This window comes from Tetrao urogallus, assembly GCF_951394365.1.
Source record: "Tetrao urogallus genome assembly, chromosome: 5".
Lineage (NCBI taxonomy): Eukaryota > Metazoa > Chordata > Aves > Galliformes > Phasianidae > Tetrao > Tetrao urogallus.
In genome coordinates, this window is record NC_136818.1 from 64,110,033 (window position 1) to 64,127,155 (window position 17,123).

Consider the following 17,123-nt stretch of genomic DNA (forward strand, 5'->3'; position numbering starts at 1 on the left):
ACAGACTACTTAGGAAGGGAAAACAAAATGATTTCTACCATCACAGAGCCACTCAGCCTGCACCCAGGCATGCTCATCCTTGCTGGGAAGCCAAAAAGCAGGAAAAAAAATAAAAATAAATAGACAAGAAACAAAAGTAAAAGCCACCCAAACCTCTCCGCACTCCTGCTTGATCCAAAAACCATTCAATGCTTCACAACTTTCTTTTCTTTGAAGTCTGAAGAATGAGATCACATATCCAGGAAAAGAATATATATATCTCTATATAAAGAGACTTACCTGAGAAAAAGGAACCTGAACCAGCACGGAGAACACCAAGGGTGATGCAGAGCAAGGCGAGATGCCTGGAAGGCAGCAGAGCCACTGCCAGGTGTAGCACTACCAGGTGTAGCACTGCCTGCAGGCTGTCCTGCACCAACAGCAGGCAGCACTCACCAAACATGTGGAGTATTTCAATATATAAAGTTTTAAGCTGAGAAGAGAAACCATAGCTTTCCACACTCACATGGGCTCTGATATCACAGACTCAAAACAGGGCTCTCACTGGAAGCCTTTCTTGCTGCAAAACATGGACAAGGGACATGCAGTGTCCAGGCTCTGAGCCCTCAGGGCTGCAGCACAGACCCAGAACCACTCAGTGGTTATGGCTGAGGCTGCTGCAGAACGAGGAGGAATGGGTTGATGGGCTGGAGGAACAACTTCCTGCTTTTTTTTTTTGCTTTTTTTTTTTTCCCCACCCAAAGAGCTCAAGTTTATTTTCTGGGACTCTTTCAACAGAGCAGACCAGGATCTGCTTCCTGAAATACGGAGATTCTGAATGTATGCAATACCATAGGAATCTTTTCATTTTGATAAGGGCTCTTCTGGTCCAAGAAACCCAGCCTTTAAGCAGTTCTATCAACACTAGCATCTTCCTCCTGCAAGCAGCTGAGCCTGTTTCTGCTGACATGTTTTCAAACCCATTTTTAGCCCAGCCCCTTGTTGCTGCCACAGGTTTGCTCTCTGACACCAATCAGAGCCCTTCTGCCTCCCCATCCACAGCAACCTGGGCCCCGAGCAGCAGCTGCAGGCAGTTGTCCCCTGCTGCCACAGCTGCTCTCCTTTTGCAGTTACCAATGATGAGGCTTGCCACAGAGATCAATACCACACTCCCAGCAAGCCAGTCTGCCATTTGAAACCTCAAGCAGTTTTGTTGCTTGTTGCTGGTATCCTCAGTGTCACACACCATGTGCTCTCAATCTGCTCATGCGTGCAGCTGGCTTCAGTAGAAACGTGCATGTGAAGCAGCAGCCCCAGGAGCAATCAGTGTTGTACCTCTCGAGTCAGAACTGTGAGACCAGCGCTGCTTCATCGGGCATTTCCAAAAATGTGGAAACTTAAAAAGCAAACAACAACAACAACAAAAAAACCAAAATCGGCTTAAAATATTTATTAATTAAAAAAGTAAAATATTTAATTTATACAAAGATGATGAGAAAAATCTCATGCAGACTTTCCACATACAGGAACGTAACTCAGACCGCGATGGTTGTACAAAAGAACGCCTTTACGGAACTCCGACAGAGCAGTGCTGCTATCAGCCCAAAGCACCACCCATGGGATCAGGAAAGCTATTTCTGGAAAGGAGAGTTTCCTATGGAACATTGGCCAGGGTTTTCACACTCTTCACTAAGATTAACGATTAATATTTAATAGTACTACTCAGAGAACTGGACACAGACATGTGAACGCGGCAATGGATCCCTGCATCCCGCTGCACCTCCGAACAGTTTGTGCTAATGCAGAAAGTTGCCAAAAGATTGCGAAATGATCAAAATATCTTGAGATTGTTATGGATGGCATCTGTTTCTGCTTAATTACAAATCTGCACCGGATTCATAATTTGTGTGTATTACAAGTAATTTGCATAATTAAAACAATTAAGGGATTGACATATCACGGCAATTAGAAATGCATCAAACTCTGGATGTTGTACAAAAGAGAGCTTCAATATGAAACATTAATTCCTTGGGAACAAATATCCTTCAGATTCCTGCAGAACAACCTTCACAAATGCTCCGTGTGTTCAACAAACACCATTCAGAGAAAGTTTTTCTCAGGGATATGCACTCCGTCCTTCCGCTGCTGCGAGGTCAGCCTTTGCTTTCACCTTCACTCGGGGTCCTTCCTGCAGTCCCTGCTTTAGCTTCTGCGCTCATTGCCAGCTCCAAGCAGTTTTATCTCATTTTCCGTAGCCTTATCCTGTTTTCTTTGTCTCTCTTTTTAAGGATAAGTATGAACTGATTGAAAAAATGCTCTTGGTCCTTCTTCTTCTGAACCAGGCGGAACCTCTGATCCCTGCCATATTTCTCTGCAAACTCTTTGAATGTCGTTCTGCAGAAAAGACAGAGATTTGAAAGCTGCAGCCTTGCAGATGTGGTTTGTAAGAAAGGCATGGCCACGCGGCAGCTGGAAGCAGCAGGATGCCATGGCCAAACCCAGGTGCTGAGCACAGACCCTGCACCGAGAGCACAAGTGCTGCTGGCAGCCCAGCCTACAACCCACCAGCCCCCTGCTTACGCTTCAACCCCTGGGCTTTAAAATCTCACAGGTGCGTTGTTCTAGCAATGGTTTCTATCTCAATTTTGTGTTCACAGCGCTATGGTTAATGACGGATGTATCGTATGAATGCTGCAGTATTTCTTGTTGGCTTTAAGCACTGTGCAGACTCATAACAGCCTTGTGGGAACAGACCTGCCTGCTTCTCTTTACCGCACATCAAAATCAAGCTAGGGGTTACGGCCAAGGTGAGTTTCCATGGAGCGCTTGGTGCGGGTCCAGAGGAGGACCAGTAAGATGATCAGAGGGCTGGAGCACCTCTCCTATGAAGAACGGTTGAGAGAACTGGGATTGTTTAGCTTGGAGAAGAGAAGGCTCCAGGGAGACCTCATTGTGGCATTCCAATATTTGAAAGGAGCGTATAATCAGGAGGGAGAACACCTGTGCCACATAATCCTACCATATATATGCACATAAAATACGCGTGTTATGCAAAATATTACACATTCAAAGTGAAAGAGAGAAAAAAGAAAAGGAACAGAGAGAAAAAGTATGTTCTCATTCTCAGTAATATTCGCAGTGAAATAGACTAAGTGCTACAAAATGTTAGTAAAGATTTGTCAGCACAGCATTGTAACAATAGATGTAAAACCTTGCCATGAAGAGTGCATTCTGTTCTACAGCGTTCCAGGGCTGATAAGCACAGACTAAATTGGAAATTTTATCTTAACAAATCTTCATACAGCAATGCCATACCTTGGTGACAGCTTGGATTCTTCGAGGAGCTTTTTAAATTCTTCTTTGGCTAACAACAATTTGTTCTTCTTTTCTTTGTACTCTTCTCTTATCCTGGTCTTGACAAACTGTTCAAATATCTTTCAAAATAAGGAAAAATGACGTAGTATTTACTAATAAAGGCTTTGTGGCATTCATGCTTCACTGACGGGCTGTCGATCCCAAGAACCACAGCTCCTATCTGCCCCCAGTATCTGCTGACTGACTGAAATGCAGCTGGATCTGTTTCAAGGAACGCTGAGCACATGCAGTCAGGAAACACACAACTGGAGAAAGGCAATCATTGCACAGATAACACTTCACTCAATCGTTCAGTAAAACACAAATCAAGGCTTCCTTACTTCAGTGTCATGCTCACATTTTTCTTCCTATAGCATTATTTTTTGTTTCCACCTTGTATCTGTACTTTGCACGTACTTAGTTTAGACCTCACATCTTTCCCAGCTTGCTCTCATTCCTGAAAATGTCTACCTGTTAACCATCGATATTTTGCAGGTTACCCCAAAAAAGCCCAAAGACCTTTCAGTTCAGATGCCAAAAGCCATGAGTTTACCCATGGCTCTCTGCACACATGGACCCAAAAGTTTGAACGCTATTGAAAGATCTAACAACCTTCCTCCAACAGCATCTGGCAGCTAAACATGCATCGCGGTGCTCAGCAGTGGATTATGGGCATCTTGGAAAGGCTCTATGTCTAAAATCTCAGCCACCTCCTTTAATCACATCTTTAAGTACCAAAACTCCAATCCTGCTGGCCTTGTGCTCTACAGAATGTTGCACACTGAGCTGCTCTGCAGAATGCTATTGGCTTTCCGTAGTCACCATCCATCTCTTTCCACCACAGATTATACACATCACAGATGATTACTGTGGTTACTACCAGGTTGCTTTCTCATCAGCCAGGGGGGATGCACAGGTGCAAATCTACATTTCAGGCCAGCGTAAGCATCTGAACTGCAAAACATATTTGGTATGGTATGTTGCAAGGGGAAGAAATGGCACTGGAAAATAAACATCAACAATGGCCATGCAAGAAGTGACAACACAGGAAATCTAAATATATAGTGTCGTATCCATGCATTATCTGAATATGAGAGAAGGCAGGAAAAGGAAATAAAGAAAACATAAGAACTGTTACTGCTTGCCTTTCCATTATCAGCAAAGATATTACAATGGTAATAAATCAAAGCTAAGTGCTAGCTCATTACCTAATAGTGTTGCCTCTTTACCCTTCACTGTCCCTATACTCAAACACGGCAGCATCCTTCAATGCTTGTAACCCTTCAGAGAGTATCAGTCAGCGAGTGGATCAATCTATCGTAAATCACAGAATCATAGAATTGCTCAGGTTGGAAAAGACCTTAAAGCCCATCAAGTCCAACCACAACCTAACCATCCTACCCTAACTCTAACAACCTTCCGCTAAATCATGGCCCTGAGCACCACATCCAAATGGTTTTTAAACACATGCAGGGACGGTGACTCAGCCACCTCCCTGGGGAGCCTATTCCAGTGCTTAACAAATACTCAGTAGCAGATCATTATGCTCCTCAGGCTGTGCAAGGGCATGGCAGCCCATGGCAGGAGGAAACCCCCCCCAAGCCCTGCTCTGCCCCTGCATCTTGCTGCCCCTGCCCTGCTGATGGCAAACAGCAGAGGGCTGGGCTGGGCCAGCTGTGCTCTGGCACACACTCACTCCTCACTCCTCACCCTTCTCTGAGCCAGCTTTCATCCCTAAGCACCTCTGGTATTAATTCATTGCTGTAACTTACAAAGCACTCAAGACGCTCGCTATGTGGGCCACAGGCAGCATCTGCACTATAAACGTTTCCATGTATCTAAATGATGTCTTCTACTGATTTAGGCTGTACTTCAGTAAGTATTTCATTAAATCAGGCATCTAGCCTTGCCCAAGCCTACCTTTCTTCTTCAACCACTTCCCAGAGGAAAAAGAGGTCTAATTAAAGGGAAGCACTCACGGGGAGCGTCTAGAACTCTTAACTTCAAGTTTAGTAGCGAAAATAGATTAAATACATGGCACATCCTCCTGAGCTGAATTCTCCTGGGCCATGGCTAGTCGAAGCACACTCAATGCTTATCCTCTTCCTCCACAGCTGGCAGCCCAGCTTGCTCACAGCCAGCACCAGCACTCGGCCCCTCTGCCAGCACTGACTGCACCTTGCAGACGAGTCCATGGTGCTTCAAGCAAAGCTCCATATCACATAATGTGCATTCATCATCTGTTTTTATTACATCATCTCTGTGGCTGATAAAGTAGAAGAAGAATGTATCTCGATCGACTGATCGAAGTCTAGGTTTTGTCCTTGCTGATTCCCTGAAATAAGATGAAGGCTCTTTGCTTAGCCTCTTCTTTAGCAGTATTTTCCACTCTAGCGGTTTTGTTCACATTTTCATTCCAGTATTTCATTATTATTTTATTTCACTTTTTTTTTTTTAGGAAAGAAAATATTGGAAAGGCAGTAAATGAAGATGTATGTGCCCAGGCCCTCAGCAAATAACTGCAGCAGGCTCTCTGGAGAAACCACAAGACAATAGGAGCCCCAGTGCAATGGAAAAGACATAAGAAGAACATTATTCATCATGTTATTTCAAAAACAGATCATTCCACATTTAAAATTCTTTCTTTTCCAGGATGACAAAATGGTGAGGAAAATGAATGACCATAGCGTAAAAGAGTTCCCCTTCCCTGCCACATCCCTGCATCTCTCCTAATTTTTTTAGTCTAATCTACAGCCCTGGAGTCCTTTTAGTTCCTTTGTGATAGCTAATGCCCAAATAAACAGGGCAAAATAATCTCTGCTTCCCCCTGTTGCTTGCCCATTCAAATAGGTACAAGCACAGCCAGTGTGCCCCATCTACTTAGTTACTGCAAAATATAGCTAGAAATAGTGCCAAATTCATAGAAAATTTTCCTAAGTAATAAAAAGAAAGCACCCTCCCCACAATATGCAGCAGGAATTAGAGAGGAAACATTAGCTTGTCGCCATCAGCCTTCCTAGAGCCGAGCCCCAGACACCAGTGGAACTCATTCCTACAACCTAAGAGGCTGCAGCTCTTCTCTATGGGCTGACTGACTTGTTGCCATTTGCTTTCCAAAGGGTGGCAACACTTCTCTGGGAGCACAGCCTGTGTCAAAAGCCACAACTCCAAAAAGAAATGTCAATTGTATGCAGCTCCTTTTATCCTACCAAGACAATTACTTGTTTCTTACAGTTAATTTGGGAAATGTTTGCCACCAGCCAGAAGCTCCACCAGGATAATGCTCACCTGCTTACGTTCCTCTGAATTTAGTAGAAGGTATCGTGGGTCAAACACTATTTTGTGTAACTCTTTTTCCCATGTTGAAAACGCTGAAACCTGTGAAGTATACAAACACGGTTGCAATAAAGAATTTTAGTAAGGATTGAAAACAAGGAAATGTTCCAAGGTGAGACGAAAGTGTAGTTCAGAAAGTTAATGAACCCTCTCAAGATGCCTCAGAGCAGTTAGAAGTTGCATTTCAATCTGTTTCTGGCAATGATCTGGTTGCACCCATGCCATTAGTATTGATTTGCCCTAGGACATCTCAGTGAGTATCTGGAAGACACTAATTCTACTTTTTTTGATGGGAAGAATCTGCAGCAGAAAGGGAAATGCCCATTTCATTACCCGCTTTTTAAGACACAAGCATCAATTTCCATTTAATTAGGTGCATCAGCTTTAGCTCCCCTCTCTTGCAAAATTTAACTACTCACCCAAATGAAGCTGTCAATGCACACACGTACTGAAGAGCTAACAGTGATATACATCAAAATATCACATTATCTTGTCAAATTTACCACTTTCATCCAAGGGGGTAGGTGTCACCATCTGCATTCCGAGGCTTCCACCTCTTTCTACTGAATTCAGCCCTCAGCAGTGGTACCCTGGATGTGCACCCAAGATCACTGCATCATTTATAGACCCTCTGCAATGCAAAATGACAATGCCACACTCACAGAGGTTCTTCCATGATCTGAGGAAGCCCCTCAAGGTGGTGAGCTGTAAGGACCACCCCAAACTGAGCAGGGCCATGGCACTCGTCAGCCCTGAGAGTTTTATGGAATGATGTTCCATAAAAAGTGTGAGGCAGAGATCCCCAGCCTGATCCTGGTATCTCAGACAAAATCACTGTTCATTAGTTTGCTACAGAAAACTCCTTCATAAGATAAAATACTCCAATCACTCCATCTAATTGCAAAGAAGAGTAAATTTACGAAGAAAAAAGAATTAAGTATGGGGAGTATAATTAAAGTAGTCTAATTAACAATCAGACACAAAGGCTTTCGTGATGCCAAGTAGGTTGAAGTGGAGCAGCAAGCGCTGGTGCTGGGGTGGGAGATGGGCTGGGGCTGGGGTTGGGGCTGGCTGCTGAGGCAAGGGGCACAGCACTGCTTGGAGAAGGTCCACTGGAAGCTGCCATGGGAACAAGTGCCTGGGGCCAGAGAGGGGGAGCTACAGACCTTAGCCAGGAAGATTTGTGCAGGTGGTGCAACACTGCAGCTGGTATCTGCAGGGCAAATTAAGGAGAGTAGGAATGTGCACCCCACATTTCATTTTCATTAGGGCGAGGACATTACACAGCTACCACGTGCTGAAAAACCACCAGTGGCACAGATGTTCTTCCTGAAGTTGTGAGGTTGAGTTAGGCTGAAACCAGACCCTCCCCATGCACTGCAGGTCTGGCAAAGCCTGCTCCAAATGTCATCTTCTTGTGATGCAGCCCCCATGCTCACAGCTGCAGCTTGGGGCAAGCATTTTCTGCTGCTTTAGAGAGGTCAGAGGGAGCAATTCCTTTCAGGAATGTTGCTCCTGGACATTCCCCTCTGCTCCCAGTACAAAGGCCAAATCAGCCTAGTTAAACTCAGTTTAACTAGTTTAAAATCAGCGCTAGTTAAACTCGGGCAAATGTGTAATTTAATCGTTCCTTTTATGGCTGTTCCTTCAGTAACCGTTGGCTTTCACAAACTGCAGGCACACCCCTGAAAGAACTGCTGGTTGTAGACGTTTGCAATTTACTTGTAGGTACACACACTGTTCATTTTGGAGCTCTGCAGACATATGTTCACATTCTGACCCATCTCCCCACAAGTGCTGCATTATCCTTCTCCCTCATCCAGGAACACATCATGGCATGGGGGGTTGCAGTTCTTCCCAGAATACAGAAGGACCTCTGCAGCCCGATACCAGCCCAGAGAGAGAGCAAAGGAGAACTGAGCTTCCCTCTGTTTCCCAGTTCAGATCTCCTGCTTTTTAATCTGAGTTCAGAGTGCAGTGAAAAATCTCATGAAAATGCAATGTACTGAGTTGGAGAAGTATATTTAGAAGTGAAAGGATACCTATCTGAATAGCTGGTTTTATTTTTTGCTTCTCTTTGGAAGCCCAGCTACGATAGTACATTGAGAGTTTGGCTTTGATGAAAAGATTGATAAGAAGAGAAAAGTGAAGTGCTTGCTATTTCCAGCAGGTGCATTTATCTTCATCAACAAAGGCTTCCCAGCCTGAGGCAGACGCGACCCAAGCAGAGTGATGCCCACAGCAGACACACACCAAGTGGCACAGCCCTGCCTGCCAGCCCCCACCCCAACTCACATTGGAAGGGGTTAATGGTCCTTCCAGTTGCGGTCTGGGTTCTGTCTGAAAAATGGGAAGAAAAATAGGCTGCAGAGAAACAACAATAAAAACAATTCAGTCTGTTTTCCTGTTGTTCTGTGCCATGTGCTGAGATTGAGAATTACTTTGATGCAGGATGGCAGAGGTTAAAGGCCCTCACTTTTATGCTTACTCAAATCAAGAAAGCAAAATCTGGGTGGCAACAGCGTTTTGAATTCATATCCTTTTACAGTTTTATTGCACGGACATCCTAGAAAACAGAAGTCTTTCCCAGAAAGGGGAAGATCATAGAATGGCCTGAGTTGAAAAGGATGACCAGGCTTCCCAGAGCCACATCCAACCTAGCAAGGTTATTTAACTTGGACACGTGAACCCCATGGCTGTCTGCAGAGGCTGCAATTTGTCTTCAGGACTTTGTGGAAACTGCAGAACTTCCACAAGGACTGCATCAGAGATTGCATTTTTACATGGGAAAACTTGCCATAGACTTGGGAATAGCGCTGCCACCTCGCATCAGCGCTGTGCCAAAACCACATCTTATTTTTAATTTTACAAGCAATATTCTTTTACTGAAACATTTTAAGTGTGAGGATTCATAACAACGCTGAAGAACTCCATCTAGTTCAAGCTCTTTGTAATGCTGCCAAGAGCCTTCTCGAGAAAAACCAACATGACAAGGAAATGGCAGCAGGCAGCCATTCCAGCAAGCAGGCTCAAAGAAGAGTGGCCTCAGTCACTGCGGGAGATGCCAGCTGATCCCACCCAGCGCCTTGTCAGACCACCTCACAAGACTCTGGGTAAAAGCAAAGAATCCTATTACGTACGTATTTGTAAATAATAGCAAAAATAAACAGCAAATTCACTGCAGTTCTTATTTTGATGAGCGAGGCAGAGTCTTAAACTGGAAACGCTTGAATCCTGTTACCGAATAATCCCAATACCTCTAAATTTTGACTTATGGTCCCCTGACTTAAAGTATGTCAGCGGGAGCCTTCAAGCTGCATTCCCTTATGGCATTTCTGTGGTTTTTAAGCATAAATAACAAAATGCATGAATAAAAGTGTGAATGGTGTGGAGGTAATTTACTGCTGAACTTCTGAACCTGTGAAGTCTGCTGACTAACAGTGATAACTTCTACAGCTTTACTGGCTAACAGCACACACTTGTGATTCTTTTTTCTTCGCAGAAGTTACATAAGCTTCTATGCAATGTGTATTTGAAGAGTACTGGAGGAAGTTATAGAATCTGCACGCACAACTGCATTACACACACATTTCCATTTGCAGGCATAGGGCTGAAGCGTACTACCTTTATTAAATCCGTTCCTGCTGCCTTGAAAATGAAGGGGCACTGGGAGACAAAAATTTTGCACTGGCGATTTTATATTTAAAAGCAGCTGTATTGTTGATGGTAACCTTTAGAGGGGCAGTTGGACGCAGGTTTATGAGTGCTATGGCAGAAAATAAAAGTCAGGGTGAAGCTCTTTACAAAACCGGTAACAGGATGCTGTTACTGTGATCTGTGACTCGTATTTCTCTTTTGGTCATGAGCTCTTACAGTGCTGATGGACTCTATCTGTAAATTGAGTTTATGCTCCATCTAGCTGCTCATAACCTTGCTCAGACCCTGGGAAAATAGTAAGAGAAATGGCCAAGGGAAATGGTCCTGGGACCACACGGTCTTCCCAGCAGGTCCAAGGACAGCCATGGAAGGCCAGAGACACAAACAGATTTTCTCTTCCGAGCCTCCAAAATGCCCATTAATGTCCTAGCAGGCTGGACATGACCCTGGTGCTGCCTGCCAGGTGACACTCAACCCATCTTCCATCCTTTGTCCATCACACAACACAGCCCTGGGGTTGTGCAGGGCTGCCGGGGCTCCCAGCACATTGCTCAGCACAGTGCTGAGCCACGGGTCCCAGCAGAAGGAGCAGTCACCTTTGGGTGCACACATAAGGACTTACTTGCAGCTGCACCAGCAAAGGGCTTTCAGTTCTGAATGGCCACACTTCACCGGATGACACTGGGGAAAAGCCAAAGTAAAGAAACGCAGAAGCTACCCAGTGAATAGAAAGCACCCTCTCCATAATTCCTCCTTGGAATGCCAAGCCATAATCTCACCATGATTCCTGCACTGGCCAGACGTAATGCTCTCCCCTCACCAAGGAGGTATGCTGACCCAAGGATGTATTCCTTACCCCTCTCTCCAGAAGCATATCTCGGAAATGAGTGATGCGCTCCTCGAGGGGCGGTGTGACCTCCGCTGCTGCTGGTTTCCCATTCCTCTCCTCTGTGCCTGCCTTCCCCTGGTCAGCAACCTGGCAATCTTCAGTTCTTTAACAAGGCAAGACAGAGAACAGTTCAGCAGTTGTAGCCTTGGGAGGGCACTTTTAACCCTTTTCACAGCCTGGCAATCCATCCCATGTACAAACGTGCTAGAGCACCAATGGCCCTGCTGCTGCAGTGTGAGGGTGATGCTCTCCTCAGCTGTAATCCTACATCATTGGTGCAGTCACTGGAACCAAAGTTTTTTTCCACCAGATCACTGCTTACATAATTTTACCAGAGCTAGAGACCATTAACACTGCATTCTCACCCTACCCTGGCAAACATCGTTTTTGGAGGTCCCTCATGTGTCATGGCATGCCTTGAGCATCCTCAGTGAAGAGCTCATGGAATCACAGAGTCATGGAGTGCATGCTTAGGTTGGCAGGGACACCAAAACCCCCAAAGTCCCACCCCTACCACCAGCTGGGTGCTCTCCAGCTCAGGCTCCCAGGACCCAGCCATGGCCTGGGGCATCTCCAGGGCTGGGACAGCACAGCTCCAGGCAGTGCCAGCACTTCAGTTCCTCTAGGGAAAGAAATCCTCCCTGCCATCTAAGCTAAATCTTCCCTCTTTTAGTTTCAAGCCAGAACTCAGACTCCTGCTCTGGGTCCTTCCTACTTCTTCTCAATGTCTTCAGCAGAGTGGACACAATAAAACATGAAGGTGCTTTCCGGGGAGACCAAGAATCTGGGAACGATCACAATGTACATGCATGGCTGATGGTAGTGAGCTGCTTTGATTTTTAGCATCCTATTAGGCATGACTGCATTTGCTAATGATGCAATTTACTATACAGTTTTGTTCAATACTTAGGTTTGGAATTTCTACATGAAAACTCTTTCTTATTTCCAAGCAAATGGATTACATCGGTATGTAACACGAGTTCTAGTACACTATCTTCCCTCTACAAATAATCACATTACGCTTACATTTACCCTAAAATGATGTTATATTACTAGCGATTTCAAAGATATCAGATTGTTTTCCTTTGCAGAATGACAGTGAATTTCGTATTGCAACAGCAAATGTTTTCCTGTAACATGATCCATGAAAGGCCCAATCCAATTTCTACGATGAGCAGAGAGCTTCTTCCAGCTGAAACTGCAGAAATGCAGCACACTGCTCAATCAGCTCATATCACAAGAGCCTTTCTCTCCTTCAGTCTCTCTCAGGAAATTGAAAATGATGCTGAACATTACCCTGACTTGCTTTTGTCTCACGCCAGAGATTACAATAAACAATATAATTTTCTTCAGCAAATAACTGCAGAATCATAGAGCGGTTCAGGTTGGAAAGGTCCTCTAAAGGCTACCTGGTGCCACTCCCTGCAGTGAGCAGGGACACCCACAGCTCATCAGGTGCTCAAATCCGGCACCAGGCTTGTGCAAAATCCATGAGAGCAGAAGGGTCTCGCTCCGATCCGCAGCCAGCTTTGGGCTGGATCCCCCACTGGCTGTGGAAGCAGTTCTGTTCTCAGTGATGTATGTGTAATACATCAACGTGAAGACAGACATCAGTGCGAACATCAGAAATGACAACTGACAGAAGTAATAGAGTCAGAAGGCTCTACCACACAGCTGTGTGATGACCCCTCTGGCTGAATTACGATGCACTGCGCTGGAACTTTGATGCAATCGCTTCTTATCATCAGCACGGGGCTCTCTCTAGAGCAGATGATTTATTGTGTGTCAGAGCATCCTATCATATACCAAGGCAACAACTTCCAGAGAGGGAGCATAATTAAAACAGCATAGGAATTGCTGCGTGTTCTAAAACAAAACATGAAAGCACATAACCCCATTTTAGTCATATTTAATCAAAAAAATCAAACCACTAATATTGCACAGAGAAATGAATAACGTGCCTGTACGTAAACATTTTTCAGGCTGTTCAGCATCAACATGGAAATGCACATGGAAGCAGGGAGGCAGCGTGGGAGCACAGAACTACAGCTGCAATGGGAATACTGCAGGCATGGGTTACTGGTGCTATCCCACCCTCTGCTGTGGGATGTCTCAGTCCCACTATTGAAAAAGATAACAGGATAACTACATTCTAGTCTGAAATGAAAATCCTCAAGTATTTCACATGTCAAGGACTATTAGCTGCAGCTTAATATTCATACATTTAAACGAGCATTGAGGCCGTGCTTCTTTAGCAAAAGGTCAGTATCTAAAGCTCCATCCACAAACCTCTGCATTCTGCCATTGTTTCAGGGCACAAAGCAAGATGTCAGGAAATCTTTACATGTTATAAAAGAGAATTTAAAATTCAAAGCAGCTGCAGAAATCATGGGGCGGTTGGGGGATATACGCTCTGCTGACAGAAAAATAAACACTCCAGGGCTCTTCGGTGACAGGTCAAACTTCTGAGGAATTGGGATCATCACGACGAAGTCTTAGAGTCTGCTGTGCTGTCAAGCCGAATCCTGCTTGTTTGTTTTATGACTAATGCCCTTGACTTTCATGGGACTAATTGCCCAAGTACAACAAATGTGAACTTGTTCCTCCTAGTCTAGGGATTTATTCTAAAAGTTAAATGAAGACAGGACTAATGACAGAGTTCCCAGCATCCAACACTTGCTAAATGATGATCATGCCATACATCAGACACTGTGCAGGATCACAGTGTTGGTCTGCAGGCTGTGCCCGTTTGGGCACTGCGCTGGACTGACATTGCCCAGCTGGACCCATGTGACATAATCTTCTGGAGGGGGATATCCTGATGGAAATGAAAAATAAGAAAACAAATTCTGGCAACATAGAACAGAATGGAAAAAGCCCTACAAAGACAGGCTGTGGGAGGAAGCTGGGCTTGTTCAGCTTGGAGAAGAGAAGGCTGTGGGGTGACCTCATTGCAGCTTTCCAGTATCTAAAGGGAGCCTGCAAACAGGAGGGGAGACAACTCTTTGAAAGGGGAGATAACAGCAGGACAAGGGAAAATGGTTTTAAGTTGAGGGAGGGCAGATTGAGGTTGGATGTCAGGGGGAAGTTCTTTCCTATGAGAGTGGTGAGGTGCTGGAGCAGCTGCCCAGAGAGGCTGTGATGCCCCGTCCATCCCTGGAGGTGTTCAAGGCCAGGTTGGATGGGGCCCTGGGCAGCCTGGGCTGCTATGAAATGTGGAGGTTGGTGGCCCTGCTGTGGCAGGGGTTTGGAGCTTAAGTATACTTTTATACTGAACATCAATTTTACATTAAGCTTACAAATACAAAATAGATACTAAGAGTACATATTTACTACATACTAAGTATTAATATATACTTTCAATATTACATGCTAAGTCCTTAGATACTTTGAGCGTTGAACTCAAAGGATCTGATTTTTTCTACATAGTAATATAAATCCATAGAAACTCTACTGAGGAGCAACCATTCAACATAGAAGAGAATACTGTTATCTTCTATTTTCTTTGCATTAATCAGTACCATAGTTTAGATTCCCAACATTAAATATAGGTAAATAAACATTAGGACTTACTTATTTCTCTTAATTTTGATGCTAAGATCATCGTTTTCATCTCCTGAACAAGAGCTAACATTTTTATCTGCTAAAAAGAAACAAATAGAGCAGTTAGGTTTGAATTAGATAAATGGGCAGACAGTTCCACAAAGAAACTTTTCATTCCTCTCTCTTTGCTCCAACTCAACTACGTACTGCTCTCCTCTCTGCACAGAGTACTTGAAACTTATCAGCTAATTACAAGTTCCTTTTATTTGTCCAAGTCCAATCTTTATATCACCGAAGCTAATAGAAATAGGGACATTTCAAGCTTCAGTGTAAGAATCTTGTTCTTCACTCACTTTCCCTGCTGGAGGGAAATTAGTGGTATATTAGTGTATAAGGGCTTTCAGCAGACGTTACTATTTATCTCAATTGCACACAGCACGCGTTACATCACTGCAGAAGGAAGAATGAGACAGATGCTCTAACGCTGCAGCCTACGAGGACTGGAGGCAGAACATCAGGAGAAGATACACAGCAAGCAACAAATGCTTTTGATATTTAGTAGCTATGAGAATAACACAAAGTGAATGGTTTTCTAAAATGAGAGCTTAATCTCAGCACTCCTCACTAGATGGAAGCGTTAAGAATACGTATATCAATTTAATCATATTTTAAATATATTCAAAGTCCATGAAACTGTTACCTTTTCTTGCTGAATTCTTCAAGACATCCAATTCAAAGTAAAAAGGAACAAGAAAAGCAATCCACAGACTTGCATGGAGGAATGTAGTTCAATAGCAATACCATAAAGCTATAGAAGCTGAAGAGATCTCAGCTTTAATGAATTCAGAAGGCAATGACACAAAAGAAGAGAGCACTTGGTGTTGCTCCCAGAGATGATGGAAGATGCAGAAGGCGCTCGGTTCCGCACCAACCACAGCTCTTATCCTTCCAGGCCATGGTTTCCACAGCACAAGAGAAAAACTGATGATGAAAAATGATCCCATGAAGCCCACAAGACTACTGAGGCTGAACTCCATGTGTAGCCATCTTCAGAAAAGATCTACCATAGCCCTCTGAAAAGCAGGCTGTATCATTCCTTTTTGTGAAACAGCTGAGCTGCTCTTACATTTATAAAACCCAACTTTCAACAACCACATAACTTTCAGATAAAAGGGACTTGGTACAATCTGCCCACATTCCTGTCTGCCTATTCCTGACCTACCTCAAGTTCTCCCAGCAAACAGTGAGAGCCCACATACAGCGGGGACACCAAACCCTCCCTGCTCCTCTTGCACCACTGACTGCCTCCAATAAATGGAACAAGAACAGAGTCAGCAGCGTCACTGAACACCTCAGCGCAATGGAAAGCAGTGAAAGATGACAAACGGTGTCTGTACCCTCACTCAGCAATGTGCTGCATCACAGCGCGCTGCTAAGGCCAGCTGCAGCCTCAGAGAGGGAGAGAGGCAACCGAGCACAACCTCAAGTAATTAACTTAAAGCACTGAGGAAGAATATTACTTGACAGTAATCTCTCCATGAAATCACGAAGCGGAGCACCGCCACAGTCTGGTGGTCTACCAGGCTTAGTGCCGATTAATTAAATCATTCGACTAATCCCAGCCATGTAATGAATTTTGGTTCACTTTCCAGAACTTAAAGAAAACATCACTATTTGGCAGGTGTGTCAAAGCGCTGCCAATCCATTGGCAACACACAGAAACCTGATCTGTGGTTCAGCAGAGCCCCAGCATGTACAGATAGCATGTAAGAGGGAGCTGAGCAATGCTGATAGCTATTAAGAGGAAGTTTTTCACCCAAAGGGTGGTGAGGCACTGGAACAGGCTGCTCAAGGAGGCTGTGGATGCCCCATCCCTGCAGGCATCCAAGGCCAGGCTGGATGTGGCTCTGGGCAGCCTGGGCTGCTGGTTGGTGACCTGCACACAGCAGGGGGTTGGAGCTGGATGAGCACTGTGCTCCTTTGCAACCCAGGCCATTCTATGTTCTATATAAGGAGCAGGCTGCCTAGTTTTGTCTGAACGCTACAATGAATTGTTAAACAGCTTCTGTGGGAAAAGAGTAGACGAACTCATCCCTAATTGTGAATAGCTATCAGACTGAGTATGAATCAACATGCAAATTTCTGTAATTAAAATGCCAATTTTCTTTTCCCCATCTGAAATAAGCAAGACCTCCTGACCAGCATACCCAGGCAATCAATTTGCAAAAAAGTTGCCAAGAAAATGCCCTTTTTCAACTTCAGTCTTTTTTCTGCTTTCCTATCTACTCCCACCACCTTGCCTTGCCCACACCCGCCTTCAGGGTTGATGATGAATACCGCACTCGTGGGCCCATGTTCCAAACCT

The 17,123-nt window shown here is 44.5% G+C and overlaps 1 protein-coding gene across 1 annotated transcript in view; it reads right to left on the reverse strand.

Moving 5' to 3' along the window:
- Positions 1-2,216: 2,216 nt before the first annotated feature.
- Positions 2,217-17,123, reverse strand: part of TCERG1L (transcription elongation regulator 1 like) — a gene marked incomplete at both ends in the record, with an annotated part of 62,491 nt that continues 47,584 nt past the window's right edge. Inside the window, 5 exons of the mRNA XM_079536042.1 lie at positions 2,217-2,373; positions 3,295-3,413; positions 6,622-6,711; positions 11,183-11,318; positions 14,789-14,858. Coding sequence (XP_079392168.1) covers positions 2,217-2,373; positions 3,295-3,413; positions 6,622-6,711; positions 11,183-11,318; positions 14,789-14,858 — 572 coding nt within the window. The remainder of the gene's footprint in view (positions 2,374-3,294; positions 3,414-6,621; positions 6,712-11,182; positions 11,319-14,788; positions 14,859-17,123) is intronic.